Below are 22,423 nucleotides of genomic sequence, written 5' to 3' on the forward strand. Positions count from 1 at the left end.
AGGAGTTGCGTGAGTAAATGTGTTCATCTGATATATTTTTACCTTTGGAAAATATACACTTTTTTCCTTGGATTACTTTCACCGGGACCTGGACTCTGCAGGTCTGCATCAAACCTTAAGTACCGGTATCATTTTCCATTCATTTTGCCGGCTGTGATTTTTGGACTGTGGACTTTAATGAAGGACATTTAGTTTCAATCGCGGGACTTGAAGTCGGGTTTGGGTTAATTTTGTGTTTGTGTTACATGTTTAAATGCAGTTTTCCTCTTAAAATGTGGTGGGTGCGGCTTATAATCAGGTGCGCTCTATAGTCCGGAATTTACGGTATTAACAATTTGAGTATCATGCAAAAATTGGGATTCTGTTTGTCTAAATGTCCTTATCTTCCTCAAATCTTAGATGTAAATGTGACAAAGATTTTTTAGCCAAAAGGTAGTTCTTGTGAAAAGTAAACGATTTGAACAAAAAAATTCCCACATAAAGTTCGGTGTATATTCTTAATATATCACATAACTCAGAAGAAAATGCACAGGTGGGGATGATATTAGACTTGTCAGGACCAGAACGGAGACAGGACCCAATTGCGTGTGTTTCTCTTAGTTTTATTGGGAAGAAGGGAAAGGATAGTACACACGATCCGTAGATCGCTGGTTGCGGGGAGCAGGTTGCTCAGACGCGGAAGTGGTATTTCCGTGGCGAGCGATGGCGGTGTCAAGAGCGGAAAAAACCGATCAGTAGGACGGGGGAGCAAAAATCGTGGTCGAGATCAGAAAAGGGGTCGGAGCCGGGAAACCGACGGGAATCAGAACAGGAGAGAGTCAGGGTCAAACGCTTGCCTAGCGTAAGCTGAGGTTCGTAGATGGACTGACAACCGATGACAGGAAGACGGGGGTATAAAAAGTGACAGGTAGCCAATCAGCGTCCGTGGCAGTTGGCGCCAAAGGAGCAGGTTCAGGTGCCTCGCATCAGTAATCATGACAATGGTATTAGCGGGTATTACTAGAAGGAGGGTTAAAATGGGCCACCAAAACATTATGATAGCTTTTTACCTATTAACACACTAAACCACAGACTTAGAACACAGTTTTAACTGTAATATCCTGGTTGTGTATCCAGTTTTTACTTTGGATGGGAACACTTCATATTGGAGGTGAATATCTTAGATTTTTCTATTATTTTTTGTACTGTATACTGTGTCACCCTTTCCTATCATCTTTGTTTCACTCAAGGCTTAACACATCACCCATCTTTTTAGTCATCATCCTCTTTATTCCACTCATTTGCTTTACTTCCACATCCTCTCACATTTAGTGGCCCTATAACTCAGGTTTGCGAGACCTTTTTTAACTTGTTTGGGCTTTTGGGTTGGCCATGGTCCAAAAATGTTTGTGCTACTTTTTCCCTTTTCTTTTTTTTGTTTTTGTATGTGTCTTGCTGTCGGTCACACCTCTCGGGGAATATGATCAGGATAGATATACTGTGTCAACTAGAGTGCAACCCTAATTTCGTTGTAGCAACACAATGATAATGATGGTCCTTCTGATGTCAGAAGTCAAACTTCCTAGAAAATTGCAATGACCCATCACTGACGACCTATTTTCAGAAGGCATTTACGGGCTACTCAGGTGTTTTACCTGGGACCCCCCGGGCAGCGCAACGGTGAACATTCTAAAATATTTCTAGGTTTTTCCATATTATAACTATGAAAGGTGTCATCAAAAAAAGCCACAAGTTCACATTATTGTTCACTTTTATTGACATCAAGCCAAAAAATGTTTGATTCAGTAGAAAATTATAGTCAATCACTCGTGGGCTCTATTTACATCCGTGCCCACTTTCACATACTGTATATACACGTAGAACCGTAGTCCTATTCGATAGAGGAAGGCTATACGAGCGCCCCTCGGCCCGTTCGCACCGGAGCGTCCGAGGGCGTAAAGACAAAGTGCAGCAGGTCGTCATGGCGACAAGCGTGTCGCCAAAAACGTTCACATTGATTGGTCGTGGCGGTTGCGCCCGTCAGTCCACACACTTGGCCCTCTTCTCTAACCTCTGCTTGAGTTCCGAGATGGCTGCGGGGACACAAAATAAATCGTTATAATAAAATGACTAAATTTTGTGCAGGCTTAGGGAGTAACGGCAAAAATGATGTTGGCAAGCTGTTTGGATTTCTTTTCATTTGGTTTCTGTCGCATTTTATGTTAGTTTTGCCGGAGATCAAAGAGATCAAAGTCAGGAGAGAAAGCTTACCACGTGTTGTGAGTCATCATTTTATTCATATTTAGTTTCTTTTGTCTTTTATTAGCATATTTGGTCTTGGAGTAATCCAAAAGTAATTGAAAGTAATCCAGTTAAAGTAACCCTACCCAACCCTGTTCATAACAATATTTCTAAGTGGTGTTCTGATTAGTCTGCCCTTGAGTCTACCATAATCTTATCGTACCACCTGCAAAATCCAATTCAAGTTTCATTATCCAAGTAAGTTTCATTTTTGTCAGTCCCCTTTCCTATAAAAAAAGGTGGTGAGACATTTTTCAATGCTTGTTAAGGAGGATTTTGTCCTGGTCTCAAGCCCAGAATATTCTGTTTATTTCTTATTTTCTTTATTCTGAATAAAATTCTATAATAACCTATACTTTTCGTGGACAATATCTCTGTATTATTTGTGATTGCAACATCCTTTGCTGTCTGGTAATCCTGAAAGGGGGATGCTACATGTGCGGTCCTTTCTCAAGGTTTCTTCATTTTCCTCATGTTGAGGTTTTTGAGTTTTTCCTTGCCCTCATGTTGGTTCCAGATCAGGGGATGGTGTCATAATAGTCTGAAAAATAGTCTGTGTAATAACCTGTGCAGCCCTTTGAGACTCTTTGTGATTAAGGGCTATACAAATAAAAAAGACTTGACTTGACTTGACTAGAACTGCTCTCTTTAGCGCTTGTTTCTTCGTTCAAACATTCGTTTAGAACCCCGGAAGTAGAACACGCAGTAGGACACGATAGTCTACGCAAACAAGTGTCTCAATCGCAGCATAATGTGATACTTTTCTGTACTAGACATTTCCCCGCTGATTTTTTTTGTCAAAATGTGAAAAAAGGACACAAATGAGTTCATTTTTATGGCGGTTTAAGCCATGGGGCTTAAAATCTTTTGAACAAAAACCAAGTTTCCTTCGTAAAATAGCGCAATCGGCTTTTAATCAGTTGCACTCTGTAGTCTGGAATTTACGCGAGCAAGATGAGTTAAAATTACCATCAAAACAGAGTGCGGACGTACTCTGACCGTGGGGATCGGTGAGGTTGCGCAACCGCTGCTCCCTGTAGTGCTTGGACCTGATGGTAGAGGGCGTCGAGGGAATTGGCGCGAACTTTCGAGGAGCTGGCGTCGGAGCTTTCACCAATTTGCTGGCCGCTTTGTTTTCGGGCTCTGCACGGACAGGAAATCAAATTTGGGTTAAACGCATTTCCCCAAGAAATTTCTTGTGTCACCTATCCAAATGAACCCCATTGAAATGTGTGTTCTCTCAAAATTGCTCATCAAGCTAGCCATCTGCCTGGTTAGTCAGCTAACTTTAGCCATTTCCGCCCCATTACTGTATCTCGCTAACTCTCAATGCTTTTCATCTAGCAGATTTTATACAGGTTGCTGACTTCAATATATATTTTTTCATCCTGCCATCACTAAATGGGTTGCTAACTAGCTCGTTCGCTAGCCATGTGGGTAGACATTCCTGTATACAAATACATCATCAAGCTAACTGTCTATGTTTTTCATATAGCCATCTCCATACAGGTTGCTAACTAGCTAAGTAACTTGATAGCTATTGTAGCCGTTATTAGCTTGCTATATTTACTCCCGACTGTATCAAGCTAACTTTTTTTGAATTAGCTTGCTATTTTATATTATATATATTTATATTATTTATTTTTATATATATATATATATATATTTATATTATATTGCTATATTATTGTTTCATAACCTTATCTTCTCTGTTCCTTTATCTTCTTGGGTTTTTTACCTCACTGTGAATGAAACTGGAGTGTCATGCCCAATTTTGTTGTCGAAAGATGTTAACCCATTTTGTAACAATGACAATAAAGGTATATTCTATTCTATTCTATGTATGTAGCCATTTCTACTATCCAACTGCAGTATCGAGCTGTCATTCATACTTTGGCTACTAATGCTGTTTGCTAGCTACCTTCTAATGGGTAGCTATTTTTTAAATTATCCAACTACTGTATCAAGTTAACTTAAATATTTTGTATTTTACTGCAGCCATCTCTGTACGTGTCGCTATTTTAGCTAGCTTGGTGGCTATTTGTTTAAAATTATCCAACTACTCCATCAAGCAAAGTGTCAATTAAAATGTTTAATCTCCCTATATATATATATATATATATATATGATTGATAGCTATTTAGTGTAGCCATTTTTTTTAAACTTCACAACTCTATAAAGCTAACTCAATTTAGCTAGCTGGCTTGCTATTGGTGTAGCTATTTATTACTATCCAACTACTGTATCCATTCTTTTTTAAAATCTTGTTTCTATCCTGGTTAACTTAAATATTTTGTATTTTAGTGCAGCCATCTCTGTACGGGTCGCTATTTTAGCTAGCTTGATAGCTATTTGTCTAGCTATTTTCAAGCTATCCAACTACTTAGCATTTATAATATTTATTTTAATTAGTCCATCTTTTATCTTGTTTCTATCCTGGTTGGTAACTAGCTAGCTTGATAGCTATTTGTCTAGCTATTTTCAAGCACTCCAACTACTTACCATTTATAATATTTAATTTAATTAGTCCATCCTTTATCTTGTTTCTATCCTGGTTGGTAACTAGCTAGCTTGATAGCTATTTGTCTAGCTATTTTCAAGCCATCCAACTACTTAGCATTTATAATATTTATTTTAATTAGTCCATCTTTTATCTTGTTTCTATCCTGGTTGGTAACTAGCTAGCTTGATAGCTATTTGTCTAGCTATTTTCAAGCACTCCAACTACTTACCATTTATAATATTTAATTTAATTAGTCCATCCTTTATCTTGTTTCTATCCTGGTTGGTAACTAGCTAGCTTGATAGCTATTTGTCTAGCTATTTTCAAGCCATCCAACTACTTAGCATTTATAATATTTATTTTAATTAGTCCATCTTTTATCTTGTTTCTATCCTGGTTGGTAACTAGCTAGCTTGATAGCTATTTGTCTAGCTATTTTCAAGCCCTCCAACTACTTAGCATTTATAATATTTATTTTAATTAGTCCATCTTTTATCTTGTTTCTATCCTGGTTGGTAACTAGCTAGCTTGATAGCTATTTGTCTAGCTATTTTCAAGCACTCCAACTACTTACCATTTATAATATTTAATTTAATTAGTCCATCCTTTATCTTGTTTCTATCCTGGTTGGTAACTAGCTAGCTTGATAGCTATTTGTCTAGCTATTTTCAAGCCATCCAACTACTTAGCATTTATAATATTTAATTTAATTAGTCCATCTTTTATCTCTTTCGTCTAATTGTTTATCCATTTATATAACCGGCTAAAACAATCCATGTCTTTCTTTTCTATTTTCATAGATCCACCCATCTTCTAGAACTATTTCACATCATTATTTAAAATTATTCACCGGAAAGGTAAGCAACAATTTACAGACCAATTTTGAAACAATGGATTGCTCTTTGATTAGTAATGTTATCGGGTAAACTCGTTAAAGGTTGATTGATCTTTGTGTTTGCCGAGTTTGGCTAATGGAAAAAAAAAGTTTTTCCGTGGAAAGGCAACATCGAAGAAGAATTGAGGCTCACCTGGTAAACGTTCCACCGCGGATTCTTTATGCTCTGCAAAGCGTGACAACAATGAGTCGGCGAGCGCACAAAAATGAAGTTTAGCCTGCCGGAGACAACGGAAAGATAATACTCACTGTTGTCGTTCACGTAGACGTTTTCCTCCCCTTCTTCACTCAACACTCTCTGCAAGGCTAAGGGTTAGGGAATAAACAAAAGGTGTCATTAGTTTGTCACAGCCTCTCAATCACAAACTGACAGGCGCAAACGCGCTGATTGAGCTCTTCGGGCTTTCCTAAATCTTTTTCCGTCATCGCGATGGAAAGTTTAGCCGAGCAGGATGTATGTTTTTGGGTTTTCGATCGAACGGATTTCTTGGAATTTTTTTGTTGTTTAGAGCAGGGGTGTTAAAGGGGCAACGTTAAAAATGAGCAGGCAATAGAAATCAAAGAAATATATTCCAATATGATCAGATAGATAAAGCAGTATTTGTCTCTCAGTAATGTTTAAATGACGCTCTATAAGAAATCCTATTAAATAAAAGAAGCCCTTGGTAGTATTCAGGCACATTTGATATTTTAGCAAAAGTGGGAAAACTATACAAGCGTTTTTTAGCACTTATTTACTATTCAAAACTACAGTAATACAGTACCTGAAAAACAAATATAAAAAAAATAATGATAAAATGTGATAGATCTCCAGGATGGGCCCCTTGTCCAAATGAACCCCATGCGGCCCTCGACTCTAAATAGTCGCCCACCCATCTTCTTGCAGGTTTCTCTAATGAAATGTTCGGCATCGAAAAACGTATTTATTGTATTTATTGGAAATTTCCTAAAACGGGATTATAATACATAGTCCACTGCACAGGTGTCAAACAGGCGGCCCGCGGGCCAGATCAAGCCCGCTAAGGGATTGAATCCGGCCCGCGAGAGAGCCCTCAAAGAAGCGCAAGAGAAAAACAAGCTGCAGGTTAAAATATGTTCACTTCATGTTGCCAAAGCCAGGTGCCTCTCACAAAGATTCTGTACTTGTATTTATTTCTCTCTCTCTCTTTCTTTTCCACCCCTTTTCTCCCACTCTGTCTTCGTCTCTTTCACTCTTTGTGTCTCTCTTTTTCTCTTCCTTTGTTGCTCCTTGTCCCTTTCTCTCTCTGTGTCTTTTAACCTCTTTTGCTCCAACTTCCTTTTTTCCTTTTCTCTCTTTTCTCTTTCTCTCTTCCTACCCTTCGCGCTTTCTTTCCCTCTTTTCTCTCCTGTCTTTCTATTTCTCTTTGGATTTCTTTCTTCCTCTCCCTTTCTTTTCCCCCTCTCTCAAGACTTTTTATCTTTTGTTTCTCACGCTCTCTCCCGCTCTCTCTTCTTCTTTCTTTGTCCCGCCGTCTCTCCTTTTCCCCCCCTCTTTCTCTTATTTCTTTATCTCTCTTTTTCTTTCTCTTTCATCTACTAGTCCGGCCCCCGACAGAATGTTTGTTCTATCGTGTGGCCCCCGAGTTAAAATGAGTTGGACACCCCTGGTCCACTGCATCAAAAACCTAGAACGAAGGGACCATAAAGACAATATGACCACACATTGGTCAATGCTAATTTACTGCGTGGACGAATTGAAAGAGTCGAGAGAGCGTTTGCAACGAAGACAAAAGTTCCAGACACAACAATGCGGTCTGACGAGTCCAGCGCAGGAGACCTACCTGGTTTTGGCTGCACCGTCGGCGCCACAAGGTGCACCGAGGCCCCGCGCAATCTCTTCTCTCCGTTTTCGTTATCCAAGCCGACGTAAGCTGCGTGGAAAACGAGAAAAAAATAGGGAAAATTGAGAGAGACCCAATTAGGGGATAATGGAGAAAGTCAGTCACGGGGACGTACTTATGTTCTGCTCGTAGGTTTCCTCCCTGCCCAGAGGCGCCAGAGCGCCTTCGGTGGCGTTTGCGAAATAATCCACGATATCGCGTAAGGTGGCGCATGGAACCTGTACACAAGAGGGGCTTTGAGTTATTTTGACTTTTCCTGTTTGTGTAATAATAGTCTTTGCAATAATCTGTGGTCTGTGCAGCCCTTTGAGACTCCTTGTGATTAAGGGTGCCACATACAAATGTGACTAGACATGTTTTTGAGTTTTTCCTTGCCCTCATGTAGGTTTTTGATCAGGGTCACAATAGTCTGTGGTTTGCAATAATCTGTGGTCTGTGCAGCCCTTTGAGACTCCTTCTGATTAAGGGCGGCACAAATAAACATGATTTGACATGTTTTTGAGTTTTTCCTTGCCCTCATGTTGGTTTTAGATCAGGGGATGGTGTCATGATAGTCTGTGGTTTGCAAAAATCTGTGGTATGTGCAGCCCTTTGAGACTCCTTCTGATTAAGGGTGTCTCAAATAAACATGACTTGACATGTTTTTGAGTTTTTCCTTGCTCTGATGTAGGTTTTAGATCAGGTGATGGTGTCATGATAGTCTGTGGTTTGCAATAATCTGTGGTCTGTGTAGCCCTTTGAGACTCCTTGTGATTAAGGGTGTCACAAATAAACATGACTTGACTTGTTTTTGAGTTTTTCCTTGCCCTCATGTTGGTTTTAGATCAGGGGATGGTGTAGTGATAGTCTGAAATAATAGTCTGTGCAATAACCTGTGCAGCCCTTTGAGAGTCTTTGTGATTAAGGGCGATACAAATAAAAATGACTTGACTTGGTTTGCAATAATCTGTGGTCTGTGCAGCCCCTTGAGACTCCTTGTCATTAAGGGCGTCACAAATAACTGTGACTTGAATTTGGGTCATTGCGTTTTTCCTTGCTCTGATGTAGGTTTTAGATCAGGTGATGGTGTCATAATAGTCTGTGGTTTGCATAATCTGTGGTCTGTGCAGCCCTTTGAGACTCCTTGAGTGTTTTTTAGTATGTCATCTCTATCACCGGTAGTCTAATGGTTCGTTTTCGCCACCGCAACCCGGGTTCGATTCTTGTTGCAACCGATACTATAAAACCGTGTTTATAATCGGCACACTAACAAAAAAAACTGCGTCGCACAGTACACAAATAAATCCGGTAAGTTCATTTCTTTCTGAATGTGAGCGCGCCTCACCAGACAGCAACCGCAGGTGGTTGTGCACCGCCCATTGCAAACAATGGACATACATGCCACACATTTCTTTCTTGAATTGGGTACGTACGAAACTTTCACTCACAGGGTTGTCCACGTCGATAACGTAGCCATTATCCTCCACGCATCTCACTCGGTAATGTTTGAAGATGACCCTGTACGACAATGACAACGATTAGCGTCGGCGGAGGCATCGTTTGCCATTTCCCCTTTTTTAGCGTGTTAGCATTCGGTTGAACCGCAGCAAATTAGCCACTTACACTTCAATGAGTGTAAACTATGTAAAACCTTGGGAAAGGCTGCTGAATGAGGGCGTGTTTTTTCGCTGGCGTACCCGTTTAATTCCTCCCTGGTGCTGATAGCGTAGCCGGTGCCGTCTCTGCTAGGCCTCAGGAGCAAGTTTCCGCGATCGCTTTGTTGCTCCAGGAGAAGTTCGGCCTCCGTGCGGGTTACCAGGTGGAAACAGCTAGCAAGCAGAAGACATGATGATATAGAGTGGTACCTCTACTTACAAATGTTTCTACATACAAACGTTTCAGGTTATAGAGTACCTGCACGGGACTATATCGCCTCTATTTACAAAAATACAGTACAGTATGCGCTGCCATTCGCTGTTCCTAGAGTTCTACCTGGCAACTGGTGCGTATGCTCTTCGTGTCTCTTTCCCACTCCATAAACAGTTTACCGTATGGTACCTCTACGAAGAGCTATCATTGGCTTTAGGGCAGCATTAGCTCAGTAGGTAAAGCGCTCGCTTGGGATAGGGAGGTCGCAGGTTCGATTCCTGGCTCCTTTGTGTTATATGTCAAAGTGTCCTTGGGCGTGACACTGAATCCCTAAAGCCCCCAATAGCAGGTAGTTGCCTTGCATGGCTGACACTGCTATCAGTTAGTTAGTGTAGAAAAACGCTTTGGGAAGTATTCATTGACTTTAAAAGCACTATATAAATTTACTTTTACAATGGGTCCCATAGAAGCCATGTAGCAAAGTGGACAAAGAGAAAAGAAGAGGAAGAGACTTTTTCTGGCCATCGAAACAAAGCAAGAGATAATAGAAAGGTATGAAAACACACTGCCGTGGGAGAGGAAATCAAAATCGACAAGGAGAAGGATGGAGCCGTTTTTCCATAAACACAAAATTCTATGAAGTCTCAGAATTTGTGGAAAGGAATCACCCAGAAAAAGTGTTGAAAGGTCAGGCTATCGTTCATTATGACGACGTCTGCCTGGCGAATTTCTGACGGATTGTCAAAAGCCGGCAAAAGCAGACGTCATTGGATCAGTTTTTCAAGAAACGGCAGGCAAAAAACACTGCTGAGGACCGGTAAACAAAGAAGCCAGTTAAACAGTAAATGAATATGTCTAGATTTCCTTTATTCTTTGTATTTTTTACATGTTTCTCTAGTTTTATGTTTATCTAATTTTAACATAAGGGCGTCACAAATAAACATGACTTGACTTCAGGTCTTTGAGTTTTTCCTTGCTCTGATATCGGTTTTAGATCAGGGGATGGTGTCATAATAGTCTGTGGTTTGCAATAATCTGTGGTCTGTGCAGCTCTTTGAGACTTCTTGTGTTTAGGGGCGTCACAAATAAATATGACTTGACTTGACATGTTTTTGAGTTTTTTCTTGCTCTGATGTCGGTTTTAGATCAGGGGATGGTGTCATAATAGTCTGCAGTTTGCAATAATCTGTGGTCTGTGCAGCTCTTTGAGACTCTTTGTGATTAAGGGCCAAACAAATAAACATGACTTGACTTGAAGTCGGTAGGTGTTTAAGTGGTAGACTAACATGCAAAGCGGTTGTTTTGCTGAGTAAGCATTACTCAATTTCTAAAGCATTTGACTGAATTCCCCTTTAAGGATCCACATGCTGGGATGTTTCATAACGCATATTCGGAACATTCGCGTCGCAGCCTGTCATTTTAATTGCGCGAGTGGGAACTCGCTCGCCTATGCGCTCTTTCGTTTTTTCCACGTCGTCAACTCACTCCGGCATTTCCACGTCTTTGGTGGGCTGGGCGTCGACGGGGAGGGACGTTTGTTGGATGATTCGTTGTCTTTCCTTCTCCTTTCTCACCACCTCCTCAAGCTGAAGCATTTGGCCCGGCAACAGGTTCAACATGGACGGCACAGACAGCTGAAAATCCATAAAAACCATGACTGACGATCATCTGGATGGTTTGATTGACGTTTTTCATGGTTATGAAATACAAAGTTATCTATAGAGCGCACCTAAAAACCTTAAATTGGAGAAATTGTCAGGACCAGAACGGAAACGGGGCCCCCGTGCATGACGTTTACCACAAGTTTTAACGAAAGAGAGCTCAGTAGCCTAGATGGTAGTGTGCCCGCTTTGAGACTGGGAGGTCGCTGGTTCGCGCCTCGACCGAGACATACCTAATTGGTATAATGGCGGCGCCCTCTGGCTGCGGCTGCATCGACCCGCTACAACGGGTCAGGTGTATCGACATTTCGTTCTGTGTACATTGTTACAAAGAATGACAGTACAAAAAAAGGAAGGAAGGAAAGGAAGGGAAGCAAGTCGCTCTCGTACTCGGATTGTGATCCGAACACCGAAGTGAATCATCTGTAGCGAGTGATGGCGGTGTCAGGAATGGAAAAACTGGTCGGAAGAGCAAGACGTGATCGGGGTCGGAAACGAGTCGTAAGCCAGATTGGGAGAGTAGACGTAGTCGGCAACAAAAAGGGGTCGTAAGACGGGACAGGAGAGCAGACGTGGTCGGGATCAGAATGGGTCGTAGCCGGAGACAAACTGGAGCAAAAACGGGACAGGTGGGAGTCAGGGTCCAAAAAGGCTTGCCTAGTATTCACTGAGGTTCAAGTCAAGTCAAGTCATTTTTATTTGTATAGCCCTAAATCACGAAGAGTCTCCTATCCGTCTCCTTTTGTCAGTCCATCTGCGAACCTCAGTTAACACAAGGCAAGCCTTTTTCGACCCTGACTCCGACCTCGTTTTTGCTCCAATCTGTCTCAGGCTACGACATGTTTTGATCCTGACCCCGTCTACTCTCCCATCCCGGCTTTCGACCTCTTTTTGTCCCCGACCACGTCTACTCTCCTTTCCTGGCTTATGACTCGCTTCCGACCCCAACCACGTTTTTGCTCTCCTGTCCCAGCTACTGACCAGTTTTTCCGTTTCCGACACCGCCATCGCTCACCACGGAAGATCCACTTCCGCGTTCAGAGCAACCTGCTTCCCGCATCCAGCAATCACCAGATCGTGGGCGCAACCCTTTCTCAGTCTTCCAATAAAACTCGTGAGAAACAAAACGCAAGTGGGTCCTGTCTCCGTTCTGGTCTTGACAGAAATGCATAGTAACAATGAAATGATACTGCATACAGTAACTGTTCTGCCTTTGAGAAACATGGAGTGGTGTTCGATTGCCTTTTTGTAGTAAACATGTTAATTGTTTGTCACAGAAATTCATTTTAGTGGTGAAACCAGATGTCGTGTTAATTTATGGTCCATGAAATAAATACGTTTCATTTAGATATATATATTTTTTTATGTAACCCTAGCTCCTGAACACATACCTTTATCTATTCATCTGTGTATTTTTTTTTAACCGAAAAATAACTAAAAGTTATCAGGTATGACCCTATATTACCGTATTTGTGCCATGATTGAGCAGTTGATTAATATCACTGACCACAACCAAAAAACAGTGGATGCAAAGGGAATCGAACCTGGGTCACGGCGCCAAGAGCGAGAGATATAGATGACATACAAAATCATCACACTATTTGTAGTCAGGGTACCAGAGTCTAATGTCAATTCCGTTGTGAAATTTACATGTTACAATGACTATAATTCTGGTTTTATTCAGGTGGATCTGAATAATAACGATGATGTATTTTTGTTTGAATTTGTTGCTATTTAATCATGTGTGTAACTTTCTTGTTTTTGTCATGATGACTGATTCATTTCACCTGTGCCTGCTCGTTTGGTTCCTCGTCCTACTTAAGCTTCGTCCTTTCACTCGCCTGTTGTCAGTCCGTCAGCGAACCTCTGTTCTCACAAGGCAAGCATTTTTGTCTCTGACTCCCGTCTGTCCCACTATTTCACCCGTTTTCCACCCGTCCGTTCCCGTTTGTCTCCGGCTACGACCCGTTTTTATTTTTACCCCGACCACGTTTTGATCTCCCGTTCCAACTAACGACTTGTTATTTTGACCCCGACCTCGTTCTGCTCTCCCGTCCCAGCTAATAACCTAATTTTTTTGTCTCCTACACTACAATCTCCCGCTCCGTAAGATCCATTTCCGTATTCGGAACTCGTTCCGATTCTGTGAGCGGCTTGCTTCCCGCGTCCTTACCTCTATATCTCAATAAACTTGCGATTAACGTTACGCATCTGGGTTCTACTTCCGTTCTGGTCGTGACAGGTTTACTGTTTGTTCAGTGATACATACTGAAGTCGTGACGCTTACCTCAGCCACCGATTGGATGAAACCCTTCCACAGCTCTCGAGCTTCTGCGTTTGGAGCCTGGAATTGAAACGTTATTTCATATGGATCGGTCAAATTCACCAACTGATTTTTTTTTTTCTCACGGAGAAATTGATGTCGTTGTCTTCGGTTTGCAGGTTGAGTTTGGCCGCGTCCAAATTATAATCCACCGAATTATCATCCGAGATGGTGATGAACCCGCTGAGGTCCAGCTTCTCGATGTACTGTCGGAGTACGAAAATGATTTCCATTTAGTCACTGAATTCAAATCGTTTCGGTCGATTAACACCAGAAGAGTGTTAACTCTCATAATTGTGATTTTTCCCTACGGGGATGAATAAAGTATCTATCTATCCATCTAACTATCTATCTATCTAGACATCTGTCTAAACATCTATCTAGACATCTATCTAAACATCTATCTAGACATCTAGACATCTATCTAGACATCTATCTATCTAACTCTATTCAGACATCTATCTTTCTAGACATTTATCTATCTATCTTTCTAGACATTTATCTATCTATCTTTCTAGACATTTATCTATCTATCTTTCTAGACATTTATCTATCTATCTTTCTAGACATTTATCTATATATCTTTCTAGACATCTATCTATCTAGACATCTATCTATCTAAACATCTATCTATCTAGACATCTATCTATCTTTCTAGACATCCATCTATCTTTCTAGACATCTATCTATCTTTCTAGACATCTATCTATCTTTCTAGACATCTATCTAGACATCTATCTAACTATCTATCTAGACATCTATCCATCTAGACATCTATCTATCTAGACATCTATCTTTCTAGACATCTATCTATCTTTCTAGACATCTATCTATCTTTCTAGACATCAATCTATCTTTCTAGACATCTATTTATCTAGACATCTATCTATCTAGACATCTATCTATCTAGACATCTATCTATCTATCTAGACATTTATCTATCTATCTTTCTAGACATCTATCTATCTAAACATCTATCTATCTAGACATCTATCTATCTTTCTAGGCATCTATCTTTCTATACATCTATCTATCTTTCTAGACATCTATCTCTCTAGATATCTATCTCTCTCTCTATCTATCTATCTTTCTAGACATCTATCTAACTCTCTATCTAGACATCTATCTATCTAGACATCTATCTATCTAGACATCTATCTATCTATCTATCTATCTATCTATCTATCTATCTATCTATCTATCTATCTATCTATCTATCTATCTATCTATCTATCTATCTATCTATCTATCTATCTATCTATCTATCTATCTATCTATCTATCTATCTATCTATCTATCTATCTATCTAGACATCTATAACATGTCACGGTAGATTTTTTTTTACACAGTCAAATAACCTGTGTTAATCTATCACTCCTTAGATACATTATTCACTTCGGGATTGTTAATTTAAAAATGAAAGAGTCAATTTTAACATTTTTTTGGGACGTTTATGAAAAGTTGTCCTTAAAACCACCAAAAAAAGCCCCAGGATGTGCCATTTTCTACTTTGTGTGGGAATAACAGTTTTTGAGTTGATTTCCTACTTATTTTGTGCATTTATGCTAATCAATTAGCCCTCACTGATATTTAATGACAGGCAATGTTTAGGGAGCCTATTTTATAGCCATTCAGGACGAGTTTCAACTACTTACGTCTGTGTCTCTCTTGTCGTTGAAGAAATATAGCGTGCTGCCGCACAAGCAGGTCCACAGCTTGCGAGATTTCTATCGAAAGATGCAAGAACAAAATGGTAAACATTGTTTAATCCATCCATCCATTTTCTTCTGCCTATCCGGGGTCTTAGCAGGGAAGCCCAGACCTCCTCATCCCCAGCCACTTCATCCATCTGACAGGATGCCGAGGCGTTTCCAGGACAGCCTAGAGACGTAGTCTCTCCAGGGTGTCCTGGGTCGTCCCCAAGCCTCCCTGCCAAGAGGCGTCCAGGAGGCATCCTTATCAAATGCCCGAGCCACCTCAACTGGTTCCTCTCAATGCGGAGGAACAGTGGCTCCACACTGAGTCCCTCACTCTATCTCTAAGGGAGAGCCCAGCCATCCTGCGGAGAAAACTCATTTCAGCCGCTTCTATCTGGGACCTTGTTCTATCGGTCCTGACCCATAGTTCATGACCATAGGTGAGGGTAGGACTGGTAAATCGAGAGCTTTGCCTTTGCGGTCTGTTCCTTTACCACGACAGACCGCCACAGGGTCCACATGACGGCAGACGCTTCACCGATCTCCTACCCTTACTTATGGACAAGACCATGAGGTATTTAAACTCCTCCACTTGGGGCAGGATCTCATCCCTGACCCGGAATGAGCACACCACCCCTTACTGGCTGAGAACCATGGTCTCGGACTTGAAGGTTCAGACCTTCACACTCGGCTGCGAACGGCTCCAGTGAGAGCTGAAGATCACGGCTTGAGGAAGCCAACAGCACCACATCCTCTGCAGAGATGCAATACTGAAGCTTCTGAACCGAACCCCATCCCTGCCAAAGAAATTCTGTCCACAGAAGTTATGAACAGAAAGGAAAGCCTTGGCGGAGTCCAACTCCCGCTGGAATCCGACTTACTGCTGCCAGTCCGGATCAAACTCTGGCATCGGGGATACAGGGACTCTGCGGTACCCCATACTGCCTAAGGTCCACAGGGCTCCTCAAGTAACACTGTCGAATGCCATTTCGGAGTCCACAAAACACACAGATAGGCAAACTCCTCAGCAACCTCGAGGAGCATTGTGTAATAGAGCGGAAATTTCCAACAAAGCAGCCAGAGTGAGAAATTGTAACAAAGGGAATCATCATATCATCTAACCATGAGTTGGCAGAACATTATTGAGTAGTAACACATCATTAAGTAGTCAAACAATTTTGAGGTGCCAGCTCCAATTAGGGACGTCTCGATGTTGAGACGAGACGTGACGAGACAGTCGGACCAGTTTTGTCCCGGGCTGTTGTAAACAAACTCTTACGTACACACAATACACATGTATTGCCTATGTGAGCGATGTTCGGTTATTATAATTGAATTTTGTGGTTTCATCTATGGCTTTAGTATCAGACGTTTGAGTACTCAAGACTACGGTCTATGGTCCTATTCCCTAGCAAATCACAATGAGATATTTTTCGAACCAGTCCGCGGGCTACTCACGAGCACCATGTTGCTGTCCCCTTGTGTATACCGTTTGTTAGCATATTAGCATTTGATCCGTTCTTATCCATTGTACCAGTTGAAATGAGTTTTTGCAAAAAAAATAGGCGATAATTAGCTACTAGCTTTTTGGAGAATTATTATCAATTTGTAAACACTGGTCTCTATTCAAATCTGCATCTGTTAGCATATTAGCATGTGATCCCTTCTAAATAGAAATTGCGGTACTGTGCCAAACTGATACATGCATTAAAAGTTGGACAATAACAATCCATTACAAACCGCTAGCTTTTGTGGGAGATAATGATCAAGTTGCAAACAGTGGTCTTTATTTTCTAAGACGGATTAAATCCTGTACATGACCTGTTAGCATACAAGCATTTGATCCATTCCGATCTGTAACCGCTATGCCGTTTCAGCTGATTATTTCGCAACACAAAAATGAGGCAATAACAATCCGCTACCAACAGTTAGCTTCACGTCGGCGCATAACGGTCCGAACAAAGGTGACGTTTTGCTGCGGTCTTTTCCTGGTCTATTGCACGTTAGTCAACAGAGAAATAATTGACGCTGTGTCATGGTACTTGCTGTACTTTGTTTTTCTGTGTTGCTCATTTCGTATTGCTGACATCTCTTGGCGCAACATCCGTTGGCGCGACTGGCCCTTTTACCTTTTCTCTTTTGAATCGTGGCAACACGCAAACGCAGGAAACAAAGATTATTTGGAATTTTTCTTCGACTTGGTTGAGAAATTATGCACCTGTTTCAATCGTCGTCATTGTCATGATAACTGATGTGACTCAGCTGTCCCCGCTCTTTTGGTGACAACTGCCACAGGTTCTGATTGGCTCCTGAACAGTATTTGATTCCAGTCCTGTCTGTCCCCTTTTGTCAGTCCGTCTGCGAACCTCAGTGAACACTAGGCAAGCCTTTTTCGACCCCTGACTCCCGCCTGTCCCGTTTTTTCTCCCGTTTGTCTCTGGCTACGACCCGTTTTGTTCCCAATTACGTCTGCTCTCCCGTTCTGCTTACGACTTGTTTGTGACCCCGACCACGTCTTGCTCTCCCAGTCCCAGCTACCGACCAGTTTTCCACCCCTGAGACTGCCATCGCTCACTACAGAAGATCCACTTCAGTGCTGGGATCGCAATCAGAGTACGAGAGGATCGTGGGCGCAGCCCTTCCTGTCTCTTTCAATAAAACTTGTGGTAAACATCACACAAGTGGGTCCTGTTTCCGTTCCGGTCCTTGCGGTTATTTAAATTATTTTTCTACTTTTGACAAGCAGAAAGCATTTTAGAGGAGAGAAGAGGAGCAAGTGAATAAGACGAGCTAATACTAACACTAAGAGCTAATACTGTTGCCTTTTGCTCGGATTAACATGCGTCGGCTGGCCTTAAATAATGGTTTACTAGTGCCCATGAGGAAAATGACCCGTTTTCTGTGACGATGCGTTTAAAAGTCCTCAGAAAATCCAAAGATTGCCTCAATCCAATGACGGGCTTTGTCCGAATAGTCTCCCCTTGGCGCTCATTTGGTTGGTTGGATCCCTTCACCACACGGATCGTAGGGGCACCATTTCCTGTGGTGTGTCTTGGGCAAGTACAGCCTGGTGGCGCCCATCCCTCTCCAGGCCAACATATGTTCCCACCTGGTCTCAACCTGGGGACCTTTCGCGTATTAGGCCAATGTGCTAACCACTGGAAATTGGGTGCCTGGATCCTCATCCTCTAGGGTTGTAGGGGCACCATTTCTTGTGGTGTATCTTGGGCAAGTACAGCCTGGTGGTGACCATCCCTCTCCAGGCCAACATATGTTTCCACTTGGTCTCGAAACGGGGACCTTTCGCATGTTAGGCAATTTTTCTAACCACTGCACGACGGAAACATGGTTGGTTGGTTGGGTCTTTTAATCCCTCTGGTCATTGGTGCATCATTTCCTGTGGTGTGTCTTGGGCAAGTACAGCCTGGTGGTGCCCATCCCTCTCCAGGCCCACATATGTTTCCACTTGGTCTCAAAACGGGGACCTTTCGCATGTTAAGCAATTTTTCTAACCACTGCACTATGGAAACATGATTGGTTGGTTGGGTCTTTTAACCTCTCTGGTCATAGGTGCATCATTTACTGTGGTGTGTCTTGGGCAAGTACAGCCTGGTGGCGCCAATCCCTCTCCAGTCCAACATGTTCCCACCTGGTCTCCACCCGGGGACCTTTCGCGTATTGGGCGAATGTGCTAACCACTGGAAATTGGGTGCCTGGATCCTCAACCACTAGGGTCGTAGGGGCACCATTTCTTGTGGTGTATCTTGGGCAAGTACAGCCTGGTGGTGCCCATCCCCCTCCAGGCCAACATATGTTCCCACCTGGTCTCCACCCCGGGGACCTTTCGCGTATTAGGCGAATGTGCAAACCACTGGATATTGGGTGACTGGATACCTTAACCACTAGGGTCGTAGGGGCACCATTTCTTGTGGTGTATCTTGGGCAAGTACAGCCTGGTGGTGCCCATCTCTCTCCAGGCCAACATGTGTTCCCACCTGGTCTCCACCCCGGGACCTTTCGCGTATTAGGCGAATGTGCAAACCACTGGATGTTGGGTGACTGGATCCCTTAACCACTAGGGTCGTACGGGCACTATTCCTGTGTTGTGTCTTGGGCAAATACAACCTGGTGGCGCCCATCCCTCTTCAGGCTAACACAGTAGCATGTCACTTGCCTCATGTGATCCCATGCCAGCCTCCTAACCACTATGTTTGAGGGTCCGAGTTGCACAAATTAAGCACTTCCTGAGGTATTATTTTCAAAGTATGATCAAGGGCTCTACAAATAAACTCGATTCGCTTAAATTATAAGACAAATTAGCAATATAAAAGAAGTCATTGGCTGTGAATTGTTTCATCGAATTTGTGAACAACAGACAAAAGTGTCAGCGTTTACAAAGCTTAACCACTGAAACACTCTCTTTGGCACGTAGCATCGTTTCCTGGCTCATCAGGTTAGGAGAGAAAAAATGGTGACTAATTTTTTCCGCGCACTGATAAGATAGGATGTACAAACCTAAGTAAACCACTTATGAGTCACTGAGATGTATTTTTTTCTTACGGAACATAACATGGAAGAAAATACTGTGGTTATCGGACTAAAAGGCGCACCTGAGAAAACAAATGTATGAATCCAGTGGACCTTGTAACCAGGAAAATGTCTGAAATATCATTGGAAATGCATAATAAATGAAACATTTCGTGGACACTCAAAATTAGGAGAGAAGACACCAATAGTATTTGAACTTGCAAGGAGAACAGGAGAGGACACAAGTTTTCTCTCTCTCTGGAATCCTTTCCTTCCATGTTTTCTTTTTTTCTGTCTGTCTTCCTTGCTCTCTTTAATCCTTGCTCTCTTTTTCTTTAACTTGTTTTATTTCTTTCTCTGTGACTTTCTAAATTTTTTCTTACCTCTTCCCTTTTTTTAATCTATTTCTTAATTACTCTCCTCTCTTTTTTCTCTGTTATTCTCTCCTCTTTTTTAATTCTTCATTTCTTTCTCGTTTTATTTCTACATTTCCTTCTTTCTTTCTCTATCTCTCTCATACTATCTTTCTTTTTCTACCTCTTTCTCTCTTTGATTGTTGCTTTCGCTCTCTGTTTCTATTCTTCCTTCTTTCTCTTTCTTTTTTTACATCTTACCTATTTTTTTATGAATCCTTTGTTTCAATCTCCTTTTTATCTCTTGTTTTCTCTCTCTCACTTCTCTCTCTACCTTAAAGCCTTAATCTTAAATTATGACTCCTTATAACTTGGAAAATGCGTTAAATATCATTGGAAATGCATAATAAACATTTCGTGGACACTACACTCAAAATTAGGAGAGAAGACATCAATGGTATTGGAACTTGCAAGGAGAACAGGAGAGGACACAAGCCTCTGATAAGAAATTCCTATTTGTTCTAAAAGCCTTCCACTGAGCCTATTCTTTTTCTTTCTAGGTTACAAAAGGATCTGCCATTTAGGGTGTGGATATCAAAGAATTGCAACATTATTGGCCAATAGTGACAGTAACATAAAAACTACATAGTAGACGGAACCACGAGCAACAGGAAGGAAGAATAGCCAAAATAACAAACTGGCATCTCATGCAATCTCCTTTGCATGTGTCTGATACTAAAAGCAGGATAACTGTTTATAAAACAAGAATTTAGAGTGATTGTTTATGTTATATAAAACTTCTATCATTTTCATTTCATTTCCCCTATAGTACGGTGCGCCTAATAACAGTACAACAAAAATACTTCTCAAATGACCATTTTTGTCATGTGCGCTTTATAATCAGGTGTGCCTTATAGTCCAGAAAATATATTACCTTTCTTTGTTACTGATTAGTGCAAAAGGCCAGTTTGATATGCATTGGAAGCAAAACAAGTTATGTTGTTACTATGTTATTACTATGTTGGTAGGATATCGAGATCATACTCATATTTTATTCCTGCAGTCCATATTGTTCAAATGAGATGATTTAGTCAAATTTTTCACTGCACGACTGCTATTTAAGGTCAACAAAAACATAGTACCAGAAAACATCCAAAAACTATTCATTCGGAAAGAAGGACATTATAATTTAAGGGGCTGTCGTAAATTCATAATCCCAAAGGTGAGAACCACCAGGAAAAGTATGTGTGTGTCTGTGTGTGGAGTCGAGCTATTCACGTGTTCAAATTTAAATGCAAAAAACATTCCTGACGGAATACAGAGATGAAGAAAATCGGGTATGAGTGATACGAGAGATTGGGAGTAGCGCGTCTAGAACGATGGTTAACTTTGTTGTTATTGTTGTTATTGTTATATCATAACTGTTATTATTCATATTATTACTACTGTTGGTGTATTTAATAGGGAAGATAAAAGGGGTAGGGAAAAAAAGCATTTGCATCTGACCACCCCTTTTCGAACATCTCATTCTCATCTCATTAGCCGTACCGCTTATCCTCATTAGGGTCGCGGGGGGGCTGGAGCCCATCCCAGCAATCATCGGGCAGTGGGCAGGGGACACCCTGAACTGGTTGCCAACCAATGGCAGGGCACACAGGGACAGACAACTCATTCGCTCATTCACACCTAGGGACAATTTGGACGGGCCAATCCACCTGAAATGCATGTCTTTGGAATGTGGGAGGAAACCGGAGTGCCCCGAGGAAACCCACGCAAGCACGGGGAGAACATGCAAACTCCAAACAGGAAGTCCAGTAGCTGGATTTGAACCCACGACAGGTTCCCATGACATGAACTGTGCCGCACAAGCGCTAACCACTGCGCCGCCGTGCTGCCCCTTTTCGAACATATTATGTAATATTATTTTGTTGTTGAGTTATTGTTTTTGTTCTGTTTTTATTTTAATATCCGATATAAAGTTTTCATTCACTCATTCATGTTATTACCAGGTTGCGATGATTAGAAGTAGGGTTAGATCGGTTAAACAGTTAGAAATTTGCAGGCTACTCAGGGGAGCTACCCGGCGGGTGACCCCCGAGTTATACTCTGCGCTTCACTCGATCTCATTCTTCCTCACCTTGTCTTTAAAGGAGCGCTTCTCCAGGTAGCCTTCGTAGTAGCAATTGGGCATCATGCTGAAGGGTCGCATCTGTCGCCTGTTCATCTCGGGAGAAAAGGAGCGAGCGCGGACACCCGATCGCACTGAAAACTCAGAGTCGCAGCCGAGACGGAATATAATTTGACGGGGCGTGTCTACGTTCGCGTGTGTTTTTTTCCAGAAGCGCGGAAAGCACCCGGGTTTTATGTCACAAGTCGGACCAACGAGTACAACCGGATCGACTCGCTCCGACGGGCGCCGAGCCAAAAGTATCATTATGGTAATATCGTTGATTTAAAATTGGACTTTTTGCACA

General features: G+C 41.8%; 1 protein-coding gene and 1 long non-coding RNA gene across 6 annotated transcripts; one reads left to right on the forward strand and one right to left on the reverse strand.

Moving 5' to 3' along the window:
* Nucleotides 1-1,732: 1,732 nt before the first annotated feature.
* Nucleotides 1,733-22,267, reverse strand: LOC148355890 (signal-transducing adaptor protein 1-like). Of its 5 annotated transcripts, none has more exons than XM_088350359.1 (13): nt 22,087-22,267; nt 15,028-15,099; nt 13,459-13,578; nt 13,337-13,393; nt 10,874-11,022; nt 9,217-9,348; nt 8,968-9,037; nt 7,656-7,758; nt 7,481-7,570; nt 5,928-5,984; nt 5,812-5,844; nt 3,274-3,423; nt 1,733-2,072 (listed from the first exon to the last, which is right to left on the reverse strand). In XM_088350359.1, exons 1-13 carry the CDS (start codon nt 22,171-22,173, stop codon nt 2,020-2,022), a joined length of 1,173 nt encoding a protein of 390 aa, XP_088206485.1. In that variant the 5' UTR covers nt 22,174-22,267; the 3' UTR covers nt 1,733-2,019. The 5 variants fall into 5 exon arrangements, with proteins under 5 accessions (XP_088206485.1, XP_088206482.1, XP_088206484.1 ...); XM_088350356.1 differs by having other exon boundaries at nt 3,250-3,423; XM_088350358.1 differs by having other exon boundaries at nt 3,280-3,423; nt 8,953-9,037.
* LOC148355891 (uncharacterized) lies at nt 2,876-22,388 on the forward strand. Its single transcript, XR_015852287.1, has 3 exons — nt 2,876-3,553; nt 5,584-5,640; nt 22,289-22,388. It is a non-coding gene; the product is annotated as an uncharacterized LOC148355891 (long non-coding RNA).
* Nucleotides 22,389-22,423: the final 35 nt, after the last annotated feature.

The sequence above is a fragment of the Urocampus carinirostris genome, chromosome 12 (assembly GCF_059441175.1).
Source record: "Urocampus carinirostris isolate Australia breed hairy pipefish chromosome 12, RoL_Ucar_1.0, whole genome shotgun sequence".
NCBI lineage: Eukaryota > Metazoa > Chordata > Actinopteri > Syngnathiformes > Syngnathidae > Urocampus > Urocampus carinirostris.

Coding starts and splice junctions, on each gene's coding strand:
- LOC148355890 (XM_088350355.1), bottom strand. CDS start 22,173: ATGAACAGGCGACAGATGCGACCCTTCAGCATGATGCCCAATTGCTAC. Junction 15,100..22,086: donor AGCGCTCCTTTAAAGACAAG/GTGAGGAAGAAT, acceptor ATCTTTCGATAG/AAATCTCGCAAGCTGTGGAC. Junction 9,349..10,873: donor AAAGACGTGGAAATGCCGGA/GTGAGTTGACGA, acceptor TCTGCTTGCTAG/CTGTTTCCACCTGGTAACCC.